General features: G+C 41.9%; 2 protein-coding genes across 2 annotated transcripts; both read right to left on the bottom strand.

The window, feature by feature from the left end:
- Window positions 1-341: 341 nt before the first annotated feature.
- Window positions 342-659, bottom strand: LOC111024526 (uncharacterized). The gene has a single exon (XM_022302224.1). The coding sequence runs from the start codon at window positions 657-659 to the stop codon at window positions 342-344; it is 318 nt and encodes a 105-aa protein (XP_022157916.1).
- Window positions 660-3218: 2559 nt separating this feature from the next.
- Window positions 3219-4720, bottom strand: LOC111024527 (uncharacterized). The gene is made up of 4 exons (XM_022302225.1): window positions 4687-4720; window positions 4244-4593; window positions 3505-3802; window positions 3219-3373 (listed from the first exon to the last, which is right to left on the bottom strand). The coding sequence occupies exons 1-4, from the start codon at window positions 4718-4720 to the stop codon at window positions 3219-3221; spliced, it is 837 nt and encodes a 278-aa protein (XP_022157917.1).
- Between the last annotated feature and the right edge of the window lie 14961 nt (window positions 4721-19681).

Raw genomic sequence — 19681 nt, 5'->3', positions numbered from 1 at the left:
ACCAAAATGAAAGCATATTAAAATTTAAAATGGCAAATAAAACAATTAAACATCTAAATTTATAAATTCAAAACTGGAGAGCAATAAAATAATTAATCATTAAATCCTGCTTCTTTTATTCCGTTGTTGATTTCTCAGTCCGCGGCCAAGTGGTAAGTTCCGGCATCTCTCACCACGCTCTAGCCAAAGAAATGCTTTAGCCTCTGCCCGTTTAAGGTAAATTCTCTTTTTTAATCCATTTCTTGTACCTTCACTACTCCATGTGAGAATGCATGTGAAACTAAAAATGGACCTGACCATCTCAATTTGAGCTTCCCGGGGAAAAGTTTGAGTCTTGAATTTTAAAGCAACACGTGCTGCCCTTTTTCAAACTTCTTATGATTGATTCTTGCATCGTGCCATTGCTTTGTCTTTTCCTTATATAACTTGGCATTTTCGTGAGCGTCTTTGCGAAATTCTTCAAGCTCTAGCAATTGTAAGCGGCGAACATCTTCTGCTACAGCATAATCCAAATTTAACTTCTTCATGGCCCAAAAGGCCTTATGCTCCAGCTCCAATGGAAGATGGCAAGGTTTCCCAAAAACTAATTTGTATGGAGATGTGCCCAGAGGCATCTTGAATGCTGTGCGATAAACACATAAGGCGTCGTCCAACTTCATTGCGCAATCTCTTCAATTTGTGTTAACCACTTTCTCCAATATGCTCTTGATCTCTCTATTAGATATCTCAGCTTGCCCATTTGACTGGGGGTGATAAGCTATGAATACTTTATGCCAACAGTATGCTATAGCTTTATTGATGATGTGGGAGCCTTCGTCACTAATCACAGCTCTGGGTGTACCAAATCTCGTGAATATTTGCTTGTGGAGAAACTTTGCTACCCCTTTGGCATCACTGTTGGTGCATGCCACTGCTTCGACCCATTTTGATACATAATTGACTGCCAATAAAATGATGAGGTTTCCATTAGATGGAGGGAATGGTCCCATGAAGTCCATGCCCCATACATCAAAAAGTTCCACCTCTAAGATGTATGTGAGAGGCATCTCTGACCTCTTGGAAATATTTCCAACTCTTTGAAATTCATTGCAATGTTGCACTAGCACATGTGCATCCTTAAAAATGGTGGGCCAAAAGTTTCCTCTCTGGAAAACTTTTGCTGCTATGCGCTGCCCTCCAAAGTGGCCACCGTATGCATCTTCTGATCACTTTATCTTGGCCAATCCTATAGAGATATAGGTCATCCTACAAATAAAACTTACTCATATACAGAAACCTTTTCAGCTGTTGCTTGTTCATGTCCGCTGGTAGAATTCCACTAGCAATGTAGTTGGCTAGATCTGCAAACAATGGTTCCTCATCTTCACTCAGAACTCCAATAGCCGACACTTGCTCATCTGGGAATGTCCCTCTAATTTTTGTCTCATGCTTGGAGCATTCTAGAGTAGGCAACCTGGACAAGTGGTCAGCAACCAAATTTTATGTTCCTTTCTTGTCCTTGATCTTTATATCGAATTCTTGCAGTAGTAAGATCCAGCGGATGAGCCTCGGTTTAGCATCCTTCTTTGTCAGTAAATACTTCAGAGCAGCATGGTCCATGTAAAGAATCACCTTTGACCCTACCATATATGCTCTGAACTTTTCAAATGCGAACACCACTGATAAAAGCTCTTTCTCTATTGTAGTGTACTTGATATGTGCCTCGATCAAAGTTTTACTGGCGTAATAAATCGGATGCAGCAGCTTCCCTCTGCGTTAAGCAAGAACTGATCCCACAGCATAGTCGCTGGCATCACACATTAATTTGAAAGGCCGGTTCTAATCTGGAGCTGTTATTATCAGAGCATGGGTGAGAGCATACTTCAGTGTATTGAAAGCCTGCAAAGATTCAGATGTAAAGTTAAATTCTTTATCAATATCAAGCAAAGAACAAAGAGGTTTAGAGATTTTTGAAAAATCTTTAATAAATCTACGATAAAAACCAGCATGCCCCAGGAAACTGCGAATGCCCTTGACATTCACTGGTGGAGGCAATTTCTCGATTGCCTCAATCTTTGCTTTGTCCACTTTTATGCCCTTGCTGGAGACTCTGTGCCCTTGCACAATTTCTTCTTGCACCATAAAGTGACACTTCTCCCAATTTAAGACTAAGTTTGTTTCTTCACATCTTTACAACACCTTCTTCGGGTTGTCCAAAAATTCTGTAAATGACTTTCCAAACTCTGAAAAATCGTCCATCAACATCTCTACCATTGATTCTACCAAGTCAGAAAAGATAGCAATCATACACCTCTAGAACGTTGCTAGAGTATTACAAAGCCCGAAGCGCATCCTTTTGAAAGCAGATGTTCCATAGGGACATGTAAAAGTCGTCTTCTACTGATCTTGAGGAGCAATTGTAACATGATTATAACCACTATAGCCGTCTAAAAAGCAGTAATACAATTGACCTGCCAACCTATCCAGCATTTGATCAATGAAGAGGAGAGGAAAGAGGTCCTTCTTTGTGGCTTTGTTCAGCTTGCGGTAATCCACACATATACGCCATCTAGATACTGTCCTCATGGGTATCAACTCATTCTTTGCGTTCTACACTACAGTCATGCCTCCTTTCTTAGGCACACAATGCACTAGACTTACCCACTCGCTATCTGAAATTGGATATATGATTCCTGCATCTAACCAGTTGATAATTTCTTTCCTTACAACCTCCCTCATAGCCGGATTAAGTCTACGCTGGGGCTCTATAGAGTTTTTGCAGTTCTCCTCTAGCACAATCTTATGCATACAAAAGCTGGGCTTATCCCCTTGATATCAGCAATAGTCAATCCAATTGCTCTCTGATGTGCCTTGAGTACACTCAACAGCATCTGCTCCTTTTCCAAGGGTAAGTCTACTACTATGATGATTGAAAATATCTCTGATGAACCAAGGTAAGCATATTTCAGATGCTGCAACAATGCTTTAAGCTTCAGCACTGGAGGCTCTTCAATAGATGGCTTCAGTAATCTAAGCTCCGGGTTTGCGAGGTCTAAGGACTCATACATTTTCTTCACAAATCCTTCATTGGCATTCATGCATTTTGACTGGACATCTTCTAGTTCCTCTTCAAATGCGTCGGCAAGACTTTCAGTGTCAATTGCTTCTAGATGCTCCAGCATAGCTTTTGTTTCCAATTCCTCCATTAATGCTTCATCCATTATCTTTAATATTGAGCACTATTCTGATTCAGTAGGAAATTTCATGGAGTCATGCACCGAGAATTTCACTTCTTGATCCTGCACACGCATTGTCAGCTCTCCTTTGTGGACATCTACTAAAACTCTCTCAGTTGGGAGGAATGGTCTTCCAAGAATAATAGAAACCTTCTTATCTGCATCATCATCCAAAATAATGAAGTCAGCAGGGAAAATAAATTTATCTACTTGTAACAAAACGTCATCAATTTTTCCCTCTAGATGCGTAATGGATCGATCCGCTAGATGCAATGTCACTGTTGTGGGCCTTCTTCTGCAATGACCAACTTGTTGTAAATTGATAACGACATGAGATTGATGCTGGCGCCCAGATCACATAAGGCAAGTCCTATCTGTTGTCCTCCAATTGAAACTGGTATGGTAAAACTCCCAGGATCTTTCATCTTTGCAGGAATTTTGCTTATGAGTATGGTGCTGCAAGCTTTAGTCATTGCTACAGTCTCATACTCTCCCAATGTTCTCTTCTTTGTGAGTATCTCTTTCAAGAACCTCATATAATTTGGCATTTGCTCTAGAACTTCCACCAATATGTTCACATGCAATTGCTTCAAGACATCTAAAAACTTCTTGAATTGAACATTATGCTCTTTCTTTTACAACCGTTTAGGATATGATGGTGCTGGCCTATATTCTGCCAGAGCATTTTCATACTCTGCCCGCTTTCTTTTCTCGGCCGCTCTGTTCTGTGTAGACCCTATCTCGGGTGCTCTTACAATTACTGGATTAACTGAATGACTGGATGTGTTCTGAACCTCATTTGGTTGTTTAGCTATCTGCTCTAGTGGATTAGGTACAACTACTTCTGCTGGCTCACTGTCCTATTAAGACTGAGTTTCTCCTTGGTCAACTTGAGTAGGTTCCTTGATCGCTACTGGAGCAATTGGGTGTGCCGGAGGTAATGCTTTCCTACTTCGCAGAGTGAGGGCTTTGCATTGTTCCTTACTGTCTCTCTTTGGCACTTATGTATCACTAGGCAATGCTCCAACCGGTCTGCTCTTCAAATCCGTCGCTAACTGGCCTACTTGCAACTCTAGGTTCCTTAATGATGCAGCCTGGCTTTGCACAATGACGTCATTATTGGCCATGTATTGCTTCATCAACTTTTCCAATGATGCAAATGATCCTTCTGATTGCTTCTGTGCTACCCTCTGTCCTTGATTCGCAAAACCAGGACAATAACTTACCTTCTGCTGAAATGCTGGAGCATTGGATGTTCCAACATTGTGTCCTTCTTGCTTGCCACTCCAACTAAAATTTGGGTGATTCCTCCAGCCAGGATTGTACGTGTTTGAATACGGATTGTTTCTACTATTCTGCGGGTTCCCCAAATAGTATACTGACTCAGGATTTTCAGGGCAGTTGTTATAACGGTGATCTCACTCGCAAAAAGAAGAAGAAATCCCTTGAATTTGATTGACATTAGCCTTACCAGCTAATGCTCCGGCTGACCTTTGCTGCGTCATCCTCCTAGTTACCAAATATGTCATTTTCTCAATCTTTGAATTCAATGCAATATATGATTCAAACTCAACTAGCCCCTTACTTGATTTTCCATGAACAGCTCTTGGATCAGACTATGAGTGATTGTTTGATGATATTCTTTCTAAAATATTGAATGCTTCAGCATAGGGTTTTGCTAGCAAAGCCCCATTTGCGGACGCATCAATTACTAAGCGTGTGGCATCATCTAGACCTTTGTAATATGTCTCTATCTGGATGCATCTTGGGATCCCATGGTGTGGACATCTATGCAACAATCGCTTGAAACCCTCCCAGGATTCACTGACTGATTCTCTAGCAAATTGCGGAAAATTGTCGATCTCACTGCGGTACTTGGTATTTTTTCTGGATGGGAAGTATTTCATCAAAAACTTCTCAGCCAAGTCATCCCAAATTGTGATAGACTATGAGGGAAGGGACTCGAACCATGTTCTAGCTTCATCTCTAAGTGAATACGGAAATAGCTTAAGCCTCAGCACTTCTTTGCTCAATCCTCTATCCTTGAATGAATTGCAAACTCCCATAAAGAATTTCAGATGCTGATGCGGGTCCTCCGTTGCATGTCCATGAAATTGACCCACTGTCTGGAGCATCTGAAATGTCACTGGTTTCAACTCAAATTTGGAAGTTTTAATTTCTGGCTCCATGGTTGAAATTGTAAAATATCGAAGCTGCATATGCTCTGATTTCCCTGTCAATGTCGTCTGCTAAGAGTACAACGTTGAGAGTGGGCACTGCTACATCAGGGTCAGAAGTGATAGGAACCCCATCTACTATTTCCTCTATCCTTACATTTCGTCGTACAGGCACATTGGGCTGAACTGGCGGATTCATTCTGTCAATGTTGGCTACCTTGTTGTCGCCTCTACTCTCATATATTTCTGGGGAAGGTACGCTCTATTTAATGGTCAATAATATATTCTAATCCTTTGTAATCGTTCATGCACCTCGCAAAAACACACAACAAAATACAAATGTGAAAACAAGAAAAATTACTTCAGCACTGTATCTTCAAATATCAATGTTAAAATAAAATATCAAAAATCCACAGCAATGGTGCCAAAAACTTGTTGCGTCCACACAACTATGTTGACAACACGTGCAAGTATACACGAATCACCGATTGTAGTACGTAACAAGGTCGTATCCACAGGGATTTTTTGTTGTATTTTAACGATAATGGCAGATACCAACAATTGAAAATATACATAGATTGAGTATGGATATTATCTAGAAAAAAATTATAATAAAGTAATAACAAGACAACATAAACTTGCAAGATACAATAGTTTCGAAGTTGTCAACACAAGAAAGCAGTAGTATAGGAAGCGATAACAGGGGAATAACAGATATGGAAAAGGCAGGGGAGATTCAGCATACTGTCACAAGTTATCAACCTACTCTCTAGCGTAGCAAACATTTATTAGTGCCCAGCTCGACTCGGTTCCCTTCCAAGACACCCCAAACATGAGTAAGTACAACTCACGTTGCTAGATACCCAAGCAATAAACCCAAGCTCTAGGCATGATTACGGGACCCCATTCCTGAGTATCCCTATAGCTATAGAAAAGCGCTAATCACAAGCAAAACAAGTCAGCACCCATAAACCCTCCTGGGTCAATACAGAAGCTAGCATACACGAAGCATCGGCCAACAGTAACGCGAAGATTAAGAAATAAAATTAGATTTGCTTAAAAATAAATGTAGCAGCTAGAGGTTCGGTCTCAAGTCAGTTACACCATGTAAAACTCCCCAAAAATGGGGTTTAGCTCATAATGGGTAAAGAAAACAAAATAAAAGAAGAAGAAATACAACCCACAGCAGAAAAATAGCTAAATGACAGAGAAGAAGAAGCAGTCAGCTCGTTCCATCAAGCGAGCTTTCCCTTTCTAGCGTCAGCTCTTCTCCCGAAATGGAAATATTTCGTTCCCTTGTCTTTTCAGCTCTCAACTTTTGTCTCTCTTGGCATCTGCGTGTCTGTCGGCTACGGCAACATACCCTTTAAATATCGGGTCCCATTTTTAAGGCACTTGGCTAGAGATTGTATGGACATAAGTGAATCTCGTGTTTTTTAATTAATTGTACGGACACTCATGCTCTGGCATTGCAATGCTCCAGCATTTATATGCTCTATCTTGAAAATCCTTTGACTCCTCTACTCTGGTTCAACATTTCCTTCACTTCTTAACTTTCTTTAAAAACCTGTGAAAATGAACCACAAATACGAGAGTTTATGCTATTTTTGGCCAAAGTTCTCAAGACTAAGGATATTTAGCTAAGAATTTGCATTTGAACACTATTCATGCTACTTATGACCTAAAGCCGACATACTTTGACATTTTGATGCACATTTTCACCCAAATAATCACGAGAATAACTCTTTTTTGGAGAGTTATCATTTTACCACTATTTTGACCCCTTTCCCATCATTGTTTTCCAAAAAGAATTACATATTCTTAATGTAACGCCCCAGAACTTCCCACACACTTCTAGGTCACGTTAACTATCCACCTGTCTGAACTTAACACCAAACACGAGATGACAACTCCCTGTGAAATAATTATATAACATAAAGCTTCAACTCTCATCAATTTACCAATGAATCAACTCTATAGAATATCAACCAAACATCATCCGCCTCATGAGGCAACTTTATTATTCCAATTAGGCAAACTCAATGAATGGTATAAAACTAAAATAAACACCTGTTCCGAAATAAAGTAGACAACGAGTGGGAACCTCCCAATTATTCAAATAAGAACAAATAGTTTAATGACCAAACCATAAGGTCTTAACGATCTAAATCTAAGCTAAGCAAAAGTAACTACGCAGCCTATGGTCCTCGCTCGTCATGTCTCCTCCACTTCATCACCATGGTCGCCAACGAATCCTCCGCCTGAAACAACAATTGTAGAGCGAGGGTGAGTATATAAAATGTACTCCATAAGTAGCCCTCACCAACAACACACAAACATCATGCTGAACAAACAATCATGAAACATTCATAGTCATGCTCTTCATCACCTTATGCAATCAAACATAGACACGCTCTATAAGATTCGGCGACCACCACGACCATAAACAAATGAATTACCAACCTCGAGTCTCCTTAACATCTCAAACACCTCTACGCTTATCACAGCTATCCTAGCCTTCCACAGCTAACTCTTTCGAGTAGAGTCGGCCCCTGACCATTTTTACCTAGAGCCCCGACACTACTGCATCGGCCCTCGACCATTTTTACCCAAGGCCCCAATAGTTTTCCTTCCAAAAGACTCCTCGCATCGACCCTCGACCATTTTTACCTGAGGCCTCGATACTCAATTAGTGACGTATCAGCCCCCGACCATTTATACCCGAGGCCCTGACACTCACCCATTCACTTTCCCCCAAGAATCCAACGTTCCATATCATAACCAACACCACATCACCCCTAGCCTGAGAACAGAGTCCGAAATTATGCTTTTATTACACTCACGTCTCATAAGAAAATAATATGACTCAGACCTTCACGCTCGCATCATAAAGAAACGTTTATATATGCTCAACCAGCACGCTCACATCATAAGTGAACATTTATATAAACTATACAAGCACGCCCACATCATAAGAAAGCATAATCACAATAATTCTATTTTAACGTGCATCCTTTGTAAACATACATCATCCCACAACAATTCTCAGCAGTTTAGCAAGGCAAAATTCCACCATTATCACCGACGAATATCCAACACTACACCCAGTATACAGATTAACACAAACGAGAGTTACCTAGCACAATAGCGTATCAAAATCAATATTAAACATCACAAAACAGCACATTAGAGACCAACTAGCACACATTAACGCACGCACACGCCCCTTGTCTACTTACACACAACCGCGCCCCTAAGTTTTACGTCGATCTCACACCTAGGCACTAAAACATAAAAAAACAGCAAGTTACATATACTATTTAGCCTTCGAAATCAATTCTAAAAGGGTTCAAATGACTCATTACCACAAAATCGAATTCGTATAGGTGTGGGTAACCTAGATCTAGCTCGCCAAGGTGTGGGTAGCCTAAATCGGGCTTCGAACGGATGTGGGTCAGTACAGAAACAACGCTGAAAGGGTGGGTATCACATGTCGAGCTTCGAACAACGATGGGTAAGCGTCAAACGTCGCTGGAAAGTTGTGGGTCTGCTCCACCTGCCGTGCGCCACCGCCGATGTGGCCGTGTAGGAAGGAGCGACGCCGTGGGACATCAGAACACTAAGTCGCCGCCACTGCTTGAGGTCACACCACCGCACCGGAAGGGAGAACGCTACGGATCTATTGAAGTTTGTCGCAGATCGCTGCCGTAGAGTTGCTGCTACACGTCGTTGGGATGCCGCCGCCGTGGGGATGCTGGAACGTCGGAAAATCTGCCGCCGCCGCTAGTGGAGAAGACGTTGTCGTTCGGATAGTGAGCCGCCGCCGCAAACCGTGTACCCACGCCGGGATCGCGCTGCAGTTTACTGCTGTAGGAGGACACCGACCACCGCTCGTGCTGCTTGATGTCGTCACCGGAGAAGATGCCCGAAAATGGAAGGGGAAGGGGGTGGCGGCTAGGGCAACAAGGGGAAGGAGAAGAAGAAGATGAAGTCCTATTTTGTTTTGTTTTCTTTTTTTCCTCTTTTCCTTTGTTTTAAAACCAAATCAACCCAATAAAGGCCCAACATGACCAAGCCCAAGAGAAAAAGAAACCCACCCCTACTTAAGATAAAACCAATCCCGCGGAACCCGATATGTACAAATTTAATTAAAGTTTAATTTAAAAATTAAATGAAAATCTCGTGATTCGAGACTAACTAACCTGAGGGACTCGGGGCGTTACAGACTTCCCTCCTTCAAAAACTTTCGTCCCCGAAAGTTGACTGTTCCAACAGTTCAGGGTATCTCGCCTTGATATTGTCCTCCCATTCCCAAGTAGGTTCTTCCATTTGGTGGTTTCTCCACAAAACCTTAACCAAGAGAATCGTCCGGTTCCTTAGCAACTTGGTTTCTCTTGCCAAAATTTTGACAGGTACCTCTTCGTAGCATAAAGACTCATCAAGTTGTAATGGTTCAGGATCCAAAACGTGCGAAGGGTCATGAATGTACCTCCTCAGCATGGACACATGAAACACATTGTGAACCGCAGCCAACGATGGTGGCAAACCCAATCTATACGCGACTAGGCCGATACGTTCCAAAATCTCAAAAGGCCCAATGAACCTTACACTGAGCTTCCTCTTCTTCCCAAAACGTAAAATTCCCTTCACGGGTGCCACACGAAGAAACACCCGCTCACCTACCACGAACTCGAGTTCCCTACGCCTGATGTCTGCATAACTCTTCTGACGGCTCTGAGCAATTTGCATCCTTCCCCTGATCTTTTGAATGGCACTGTTAGTCGCCTGCACCAAATCCGGTCCCAAGAGGACTCTTTCTCCAACTTCGTCCCAATTAACCGGAGACCGACACTTCTTCCCATAAAGTGCCTCGTATGGAGCCATCCCAATCGTGGCCTTAAAACTGTTATCATAAGCGAACTCTATTAGGTAGAGATACTTGTCCCAACTACCACCAAAGTCTAGCATGCAAGCTCTGAGCATGTCCTCTAAAACCTGGTTCACAGGCTCCGTTTGACCATCAGTTTGGGGATGAAACGTTGTGCTAAAGTCCAACTTAGTGCCGAGGGACTTGTGTAAACTCCGCCAAAAAGTCGAGGTGAAACGCAGGTCGCGATCGGACAGTATGGATACAGGTATACCATGGAGCCTGACAATTTCCTGTAAATATAGTTCCGCCCATTTTTCTACTGTATACGTGGCCTTGTCGGGAATAAAGTGAGCAAACTTGGTCAAACGATCTACAACTACCCAAATCACAGTAAATCCCTTAATCATCCTTGGTAGTCCTGTAATGAAGTCCATAGCCACATCGTCCCACTTCCAAACTGGTATGCCCAAAGGTTGCAGCAATCCAGCAGGTCTCTGTCTTGAAGCCTTTACCTGCTGGCATGTCAAACACTTGCTAACAAACTGAGCTATTTCCCTCTTCATGTTATGCCACCAATAATGTTTCTTGAGGTTTTGATACATTTTGATGCTTCCTGGATGAACCGAGAATGGAGCATTGTGTGCCTCTCCCAGTAAATCCTTCCTCAAAGAATAATCCTTTGGCACACACAACTTTCCACGAAAAAGCAAGGTTGCCTCACCCGAAAGAGTGAAATCTCCATGGCCCACCATACTAAAGCCTTTGGCCAAGCTGGGATTTTCCTTTCGGGCAACAATGATCCTCTGTCTCAGGCTAGGTTCCACTGAGAGTCGGGCCAACAACGCTGAGACATCATCCGCTGTCAGCTCCACCTCCGAGCGTTCCAACTCGCTGTGCATTGGACTGCAGGCCGCTACTAAAGATGCCACACTTGCCGCCTTTCTACTTAGAGCATCGAAAACCACTGCTGGGTGGTAACTAATCTCACAATCATAGTCCTTCACCAACTCTAGCCACCGTCTCTGTCTTAAGTTAAGCTCCTTCTGAGTGAAAAGGTACTTCAAACTCTGATGATCAGTGAAGACCTGAATTCTCTCTCCGTAATGGTAGTGCCTTTATAACTTTAAGGCGAAAACCACTGCTGCTAGCGCTAAGTCATGAGTAGGGTTGTTAAGCTCATGCACCTTCAGCTGTCGAGAAGCATAAGCTATAGCCTTCCCATGTTGCATCAGAACACATCCCAAGCCCTTTCGCGAGGCGTCACTGTAAACCACCAAACCTCCCGTTCCATCGGGGACAGTTAACACTGATGCAGACACCAAGCGCTTCTTTAGTTTTTGAAAAGTCTCCTCACACTCGCTGCTCCAAGTGAAGGTAGCAATCTTACGAGTGAACTGCGTCAACTGCTATAGGAGGACACCGACCACCGCTCGTGCTGCTTGCTGTCGTCACCGGAGAAGACGCCGGAAAATTGAAGGGGAAGGGGGTGGCGGCTAGGGCAACAAGGGAGAAGGATAAGAAGAAGATGAAGTCCTATTTTGATTTGTTTTTTTTTTCCTCTTTTCCTTTGTTTTAAAACCAAACCAACCCAATAAAGGCCCAACATAACCAAGCCCAAGAGAAAAAGAAACCCACCCCTACTTAAGATAAAACCAATCCCGCGGAACCCGATATGTACAAATTTAATTAAAGTTTAATTTAAAAATTAAATTAAAATCTTCTGATTCGAGACTAACTAACCTGAGGGACTCGGGGCATTACACTTAAAGTAGAACATGCATAAGAACATTTCTACATTAAATTCAAACTATGGTACTATAGGAAAATTATGAGAGAATGCGGTCTAAGTTGGAAGAAAATAACAGTTTTCTGTTATTGCAGGAATTGCGTCTGGCGCAATTTTAGAGAACAAGTTGGCAAAACGTGCGTTATGATTAATGATAGACAAGGAGCATATTTCCCATGTGTTTGAATCAAAGTTAGAACTATGAGTCTAAGTCAAATGAGAGTGGTTAGGTGTATCTCAACTCATTTCCACCTAAAAAGGTGGGAAGTTCGACAACTCCAACGGCCTATATAAGAAAGTCATTCCTCCAACAGCAAATCATCCCGTCCAAGCTCGTTTTCAGATTCATTTACTTTCTCCTTCGTTGTAGAACTCGTTCTTAGGCTTTAGATTCAACTTTTCCTTGTTATTTCCTTGTATTTTCATACTTTTGCTTACCGTAATACTTTCAATTCAAGTTCTATCTTTTGTTCTGCATTTATTTCGTTCCTCTTAAGTTCTTTAGCGAGTTTACACTCCTGTCACACTCTAGAGAGAAGAGGGTCAAACTAGAACCCATTGTACGACTTGTTTATTCATTTTAATTCAATGAAAAATACTTCCTTTATCTTTTCGTGCATTTTCTCTCCTTTAAAATTGTTCTAAATTAGTTATCAACCTCTTTGTGGAATGTCTTAGTCAAAATGATTTAATTTTCAACATGCTCGGGATTTGCCCGGAATTGCGCCTGGTACTTCTTTGGGTTGGTTTCTAAAAACTTCACTTTACTCTTCTTTCCATTAGGCCAATGGGGACTTGATCTATACACTAAAGCCCAACCCTGAGAATGGTGAGTTAGGTAAAATAATAGGAAACCAAATGAGTTGATAAATATTATCTAGGAAACCAAATGAGTTGATAAATTTTATCTACGAAACCAAATGAGTTGATAAATATTATCTAGGATTATAATCACACATAGACATATGATTACAGGTTACCCTAGCCTCTGCAGCAACCAAAAGCGGTAGTGAAAGAGTAGAACTCAGTTTCCCAAGAAGGGCTAGAATTGCACCTGGTGCATTTTCCCAACAAAGTGTGTTTTCCATGTGTTGCATCAAAACTAAGGTAGGAAGCAAAGAGGTTGAGTTTTATTAAATTGCTTGATAGTTAAACCCCAAACAACAACATTTCATCACATTTGTCTTCCTAAATCACAATTGCATATTTGAACAATTTCATGGCATTACTTGATTTTGAAAAGCAACAAGCTTCTGAGGATTCGACCTTGGATTACTTCCAAGTATTACTTGTGACCGTGTGCACTTGCACGAGTCTCTAATCTTTTTAAAGGTAGAGAAAGTCTCAACACACTTCAATCGTCATTCGCTATTTCTCTTTTCATTCTCCCCAAGTTCTTTCACGATCAGACAAAGATGTCGGGATCCTCTAACAGTAATCTCATTCAAGTGGACACTGCTTCAGAGAATGGGCCTGCATTCCTGGAGGGGCATCCTCTCGATAGGAATGAGGATTACCTCTTTTCTAATGAGGAGGAGACTTCTTCGGAGGAAGAAGATTACTTTCTCTTAGACAGTGGGTATCCTTCAGAGGAGGAAGAGCAGCAAGTGTGGATAGGGCAGAGGACGGGCCCAGTAAGGCGAAGAGGGCGAACCTCTGAAAACGTTGCGGCAGACCTTCTGGAACCTGGGGTCTCTCCCTTTTGGGCTCCTCCAATCTGGGGCATTGGGTTGATCGATGTCCATCATCTCCTATTCGGCAAGGCTTGACTCGCTCATAATTTCAACCAGCACGATTCGAGACAGGTCAGTTTCATAAGACGATGCAAGACGGGGCTACAGCGTCCACATTGGCGTTCTTTGAGCGAGTGACCTGTTGGACCCAGCTTGTTTCAAAGGCACTCAACAGTGTCCGCACCTTCTTGAGATACAGAGCCATTCAATTGTCCCTGGCTTGGTACTTCTGATTAACCTTATTGACGATCAGCTAAGGTGTCGAGCCTCCATCGACTTTGCCAACAAGAGTCCGACGATCAACGCCTCGTATTCGGCCTCGTTGTTGGAGGTTCAGAACTTAAAGTGGAGTGCATACTCGTGGTGGCTCCTATCTGGGCTCGTCAATAGGATTCCACCTCCGTAGCCCTGGTCGTTTGTCGATCCATCGGTGTACAGGTTCCACTAGTTAGGGTTAACATCTTTCTTGGATTGCGTTAGGGTTTGTTCGGCAATGAAATCTGTAGTCCCCTGCCCTTTCACAGATGTCTGGGGGTCGTACTGAATGACGTACTCGCTTAGCTCGACAGCCCACTTCATGATTCTCCCCGAAGCCTCCGGCTTTTGGAGTATCTGCTGGAGTAGTTGGTCAGTTATGATTATAACTTGGTGGGCTTGGAAGTAAGGTCGTGGCTTCCTCGCCGCAGTGACCAGCGTAAAGGCCATATATTCCTCCCCTGCTCCAATCAGGGCCTTGCTGGTGTAATACACGATGTGCTGCTTCCCGTTCTCCTCCTTCATAGCACCAAGCTGACCGCACTTTCTGAGATGACTAGGTAGAGGTGTAGATCCTCCCCGTATTCGGCTTAGCTAGTATAGAGGTGGATGCGAGATACTATTTAAGTTCAGTAAAGGCTTTGTTTCACTCGCTGGTCCACTCGAACTTTCCTTCCTTCCTTAGCTTCTTGAAGAATGACAAGCCTTTATCGGTCGACCGCGAGACGAACCTATCAGGGCTGCCACCTTACCATTTAGACTCTTGAGCTGCTTCATATTGGATAGGGACTGCATGTTTTGGATGACTTGGATCTTTTCAGGGCTTCGATCCCACACTGATGTACTATGAACCCGAAGAATTTGCCTGATCTTACTCTGAAGGCACACTTAATTGGATTCAGTTTCATACCGTGGTCGCACATGACCCGGAAAGCTTCAGAGAGATCTTCCTCGCTGGTTCGACTGTAAACCAACATATCATCCACGTAAACCTCCATGTTTCTCCCAATTTGGGAGGCAAACATCTTTGTTATCATCCTCTGGTAAGTGGCTCCCACATGTTTCAACTCGAAAGGGCATGACCTTGTAGCAGAACAATCCCTGTTTGGTGATGAAGAAGGAGTGCTCTTAGTCGACGCATCTTGATTTGGTTGTATCCCAAGTAGGCGTCCATGAATGCTAACAGTTCATGTCCTACGGCTGCATCGACCAGCTGATCTATTCGGGGTAAGGGGAACCTGTCTTTGGGGCAGATCTTATTCAAATTGGTGAAGTTTACGCACATTCGCCAGTTCTCATTGGCCTTTTTAATTAGCACTACGTTGAACAACCAATCGAGGTAATGGACCTCCCGAAAGAAGTCGACCTTTAGCAATTTAGTCACTTCTTCTTCTACGACAGTGTTGTGCGCTGTATCCATAGTTCGCTTTTTTTGTCTTACCGGTTTGGCTCCTAAGGTCGATGTTTAGCCTGTGCACAATGACCGTGAAGGGATGTGAATCCCGGAGTGGAAGCGGACCGTTGTTCGAGAAATTTGGGAAACAAAATCACAAAGTACAAGAAGAAAAATACAGAGGAAAACAATTACCTTGAAAGAACTTTTCTTCAACGGTTTCCACCCGAACAACACCACCGAGTCTTCCTTGCTATCCTCATGGGTTTCGAAAACACGCTTGTGGGAGCGTTTCATTTTCAATGTGAGGGAGAGTTGGGGGAGAGAGTTTGATTGAGAGAAAAAAAAAACTGTTCTTCGTTGGGTGGCCTTTTTCCTGTAGCAGAACACTTCTGCCAAAAAAAAATTGATATGACGTGGGGATAACTCCCCATGTCATAACTACCCCCATTCCTCTGCAATTAAGTAGGGGAGTGTTAATATTAATATTATTATTAATATTAATATTAATATATATATATAATATATATAATAATCAATATATATCTATATATATAATTAATTAATTAATCATATTAATTAATAAATATTAATTAATCATTAATCTAATTAATAATTAATTAATATGTATATATATATCAAATAAATAATTAACCATTAATTATTTATCACATAAATAGAATCATATTCTATTGCATTTCTCTCATATAACCTATAGTTCTAATGTACATCTTATGCACATTATTTTTAACCTATATTCTTAATATGAATCTTATTCATATTAATTTTATTTTAATCTCATTCAAATAATTTCTCTCATAATATATAGTTTTAATGTAGAATCAACTATATATTATAATGTATCAATATACATATAATCCCTTAAGAAATTTGAACAGTTCAAATTCTTCCAAAAACTTGATCCTCATTTTACCCGTTACGAGCTAGCAATGGGACCTAATTGACCTAAAGATCAGAAGCTACAACGATACGAGATTAATCGGTCAAACTCATTGACCGATTTAATCAACATTCGTTAACTACAGGTCACTCCACTAAAGACCCGCAGTTGCACTCTTCTCACGGCAGAATGTTTTCGTGTCCATGGATATACGACCATTAATAATGAGTCAATCCTTCACGGGTGCTCGTAACTCAAGTTGGGTCAAATTACCGTTTTACCCCTGAGTTACATCTTACTTCTTAAATACCACTGCTCCTCTAATGAACAACCTGGTTATGGTCCGACCAATAACTGGAAGTCCCTCTAGGGGCAATGAGAGGGTGGGGCCCCTTTTCAAGTCTCGGAGTCAGCATTTAAGGGAACACTCATCTACTCCCCTAAAGTCGGAAAGGAGTGAATTCCATCTTGTGAAGTTATGTTCCAAGCTCCCCACTCGGTCTACTCCCCTATACTCAAGATTGAGAATGAGTTGTCTGGTCATCCTAAGAAACAACAATCTATTAGTTAACGGTGTTACATCTAAAGATTGACTATTTCGTGGTCCGGTCTTATACAAACTCATTGTATAGGATACCCCCACTCGCATGTCTCCACACGAACGACCTGGATCGAGTCGTCTGTAACCTTTACAGAGTGGGCCGTATCCATAGTGTTGCCAGGATAAGGTACCCAACCTTATCCATATACTATAGACCCTTCATGTTATTTACGGGACATTATCCACTTGTATATCAGGGTATATCAAATATATACCCCGTATATCAGGGGTATATCAAATATATACCCAGTACATATACTGGCCCGATTACACTAAAATAACCTCGGATGTTTAGTTGATTGGATTTTGGTTAATGCAATGCTATGAATTCAACAACAAATTTATTGAATGAAACTTTATTGAATATACATTTGTTTTTACAAAATACAAACGACGAGTTTAGGGCAACACACCCAACAAACTCGCACTTAAACTAAAATCGAGTGGGGTGTACATTATCATAAAGGAAAGGGAAAATACAATAAACTAGGGCATACACTATACCCATTACATTTCTCCCACTTGCCTTAGACTAATCGTACAAACCTCATAGACCTAGACTTTCTAGATGGCCCTCAAACACTTTATCCGTGAGTGCCTTCGTAAAAGGATCAGCAATATTGTGCTCCGAAGCAATCTTTGTGACGATCACATCTCCTCGTTGCACTGTCTCCCGTATAAGGTGGTACTTCCTTTCGATGTGTTTGCCTCTCTTGTGGCTTCGAGGTTCTTTAGAATTTCCCCCAGCACCACTGTTATCACAATAAAGTGTGATGGGCAAGTTCATGTTTGGAACGACTTCCAAATCTGTCAAGAACTTTCTAAGCCAAACCGCCTCTTTCGCTGCTTCACAAGCTGCAACGTACTCAGCCTTCATGGTGGAGTCAGCGATGCATCCTTGGTTGATGCTTCGCCAAACTACCGCTCCTCCGTTAAGAGTGAATACTGACCCCGACGTGGATTTCCTTGAATCCTTGTCTATTTGGAAGTCAGAGTCAGTGTATCCTGTAAGGATCAAATCCTTAGCCCCATATACGAGCTTGTAGTCCCTCATTCTCCTAAGATACTTGAGGATTCCCTTAACAGCAGTCTAATGATCATATCTTAGGTTGGATTGGTACCTACTGACCATCCCTACTGCATAGCAAATGTCAGGTCTCGTGCACAGCATAGCTTACATCAAGCTGCCCACTGCTGAAGCATAAGGTATATGTCTCATATCTTCAACTTCTTGAGGTGTCTTAGGACATTGTTCCTTAGATAGATGAATTCCATGCCTGAAGGGTAATAAACCTTTCTTGGAATTATTCATCGAATATCGAACAAGCATCTTGTCGATATAAGTTGCTTGAGACAGGGCTAACGTTCTGTTCTTGCGATCCCTTAGAATTTGGATACCAAGAACATACTGAGCTTCTCCCAAATCCTTCATTTGGAACTCATTTGCTAGCCACTTCTTTATGTCAGTGAGGTATCCTACATCATTCCTAATGAGTAGGATATCATCCATGTACAACACTAAGAAGGCTACATTGTTGTTGACGACCTTCTTGTATACACAAGGCTCATCAACGTTTTGGTCAAAACCATAAGATTTGATCGCAGTATCGAACCTTATATTCCATGATCGAGATGCTTGTTTCAGTCCATATATGGACCATTTAAGCTTGCAAATCTTTTGCTCTTGACCTTGAGCTATGAACCCTTCAGGTTAAGACATATAAATACTTTCTTCAAAATCGCCATTTAGAAAAGTAGTCTTGACGTCCATTTGCCATATCTCATGGTCATAATATGTGGCAATGGACAAAAGTATTATAATGGACTTAAGCATAGCTACAGGGGAGAAGGTTTCTTCATAGTCCACCCTTTCCCTTTGTGTGTAGTCTTTTGCCACAAGTTTCGCCTTAAAAGTCTATACTTACCCTTCGGCGTTTCGTTTTCGCTTCTAGATCCATTTGCACCCTATGGGTTTTACCCCGTCAGGTTGATCTACAAGTTCCCAAACGGAATTGAAGTACATCGACTCCATTTCCAGGTCCATTGCTTTCACCCATTTGTCTTTGTCAGTATCTTCCATTGCCTTTTTGTAGGTCAATGGATCCTCGACGCCGTCATCAGGTATGACAACTTGGGTTTCAGTTAAACCCACGTAGCGGTCAGGTTGTGACACAATCCTCCCACTACGTCGAGGCACCCTCAACACTTGAGGTGCATGTGACTGACATGATGTACTGGCTTCATCAACAACTCTTGTTGTAGTGCCAATTTGATCAACAACTCTTGTTGACGTGTTTGTAGCCTCTTCGGAACTCTCGTTAATCACTACCTTACTTCGTGGTTTATGATCTCGAACATGGTCTTCTTCCAAAAAAGTAGCATTTGTCGATACAAACACTCTGTTTTCTTGAGGATCGAAGAATAGACCACCTCTCGTCTCTTTAGGGTAACCAACGAATAGGCATACTTTTGAACGAGGTTCCAATTTCTTTGGGTTAGTCATGAGCACGTGTGCTGGGCATCCCCAAATGCGGAAGTGACGTAAACTATCTTTATGACTCTTCCATAGTTCAAAAGGTGTTTCAGAAACACTTTTTGATGGAACTACGTTCAAAATATAAACCGTAGTCTCCACTGCATAACCCCAAAACGAGTTAGGCAACTGAGCTTAGCTCATGGACCATGTCCAACAGGGTTCTGTTTCTCCTTTCTGATATACCGTTTTGTTGAGGTGTACCAGGGGCTGAGAG

The sequence above is a fragment of the Momordica charantia genome (genome assembly GCF_013281855.1).
Source record: "Momordica charantia cultivar OHB3-1 chromosome 8 unlocalized genomic scaffold, Mcharantia_2.0 BLBB01000008.1, whole genome shotgun sequence".
NCBI lineage: Eukaryota > Viridiplantae > Streptophyta > Magnoliopsida > Cucurbitales > Cucurbitaceae > Momordica > Momordica charantia.
The sequence above is the reverse complement of the archived record's forward strand: the minus strand, read 5'-3'. Positions and strand labels throughout refer to the sequence as shown.

Coding starts and splice junctions, on each gene's coding strand:
- LOC111024526 (XM_022302224.1), bottom strand. CDS start 659: ATGAAGTTGGACGACGCCTTATGTGTTTATCGCACAGCATTCAAGATG.
- LOC111024527 (XM_022302225.1), bottom strand. CDS start 4,720: ATGACGCAGCAAAGGTCAGCCGGAGCATTAGCTG. Junction 4,594..4,686: donor GTCAGCCGGAGCATTAGCTG/GTAAGGCTAATG, acceptor ATCCTGAGTCAG/TATACTATTTGGGGAACCCG. Junction 3,374..3,504: donor GTTGGTCATTGCAGAAGAAG/GCCCACAACAGT, acceptor ATGATGATGCAG/ATAAGAAGGTTTCTATTATT.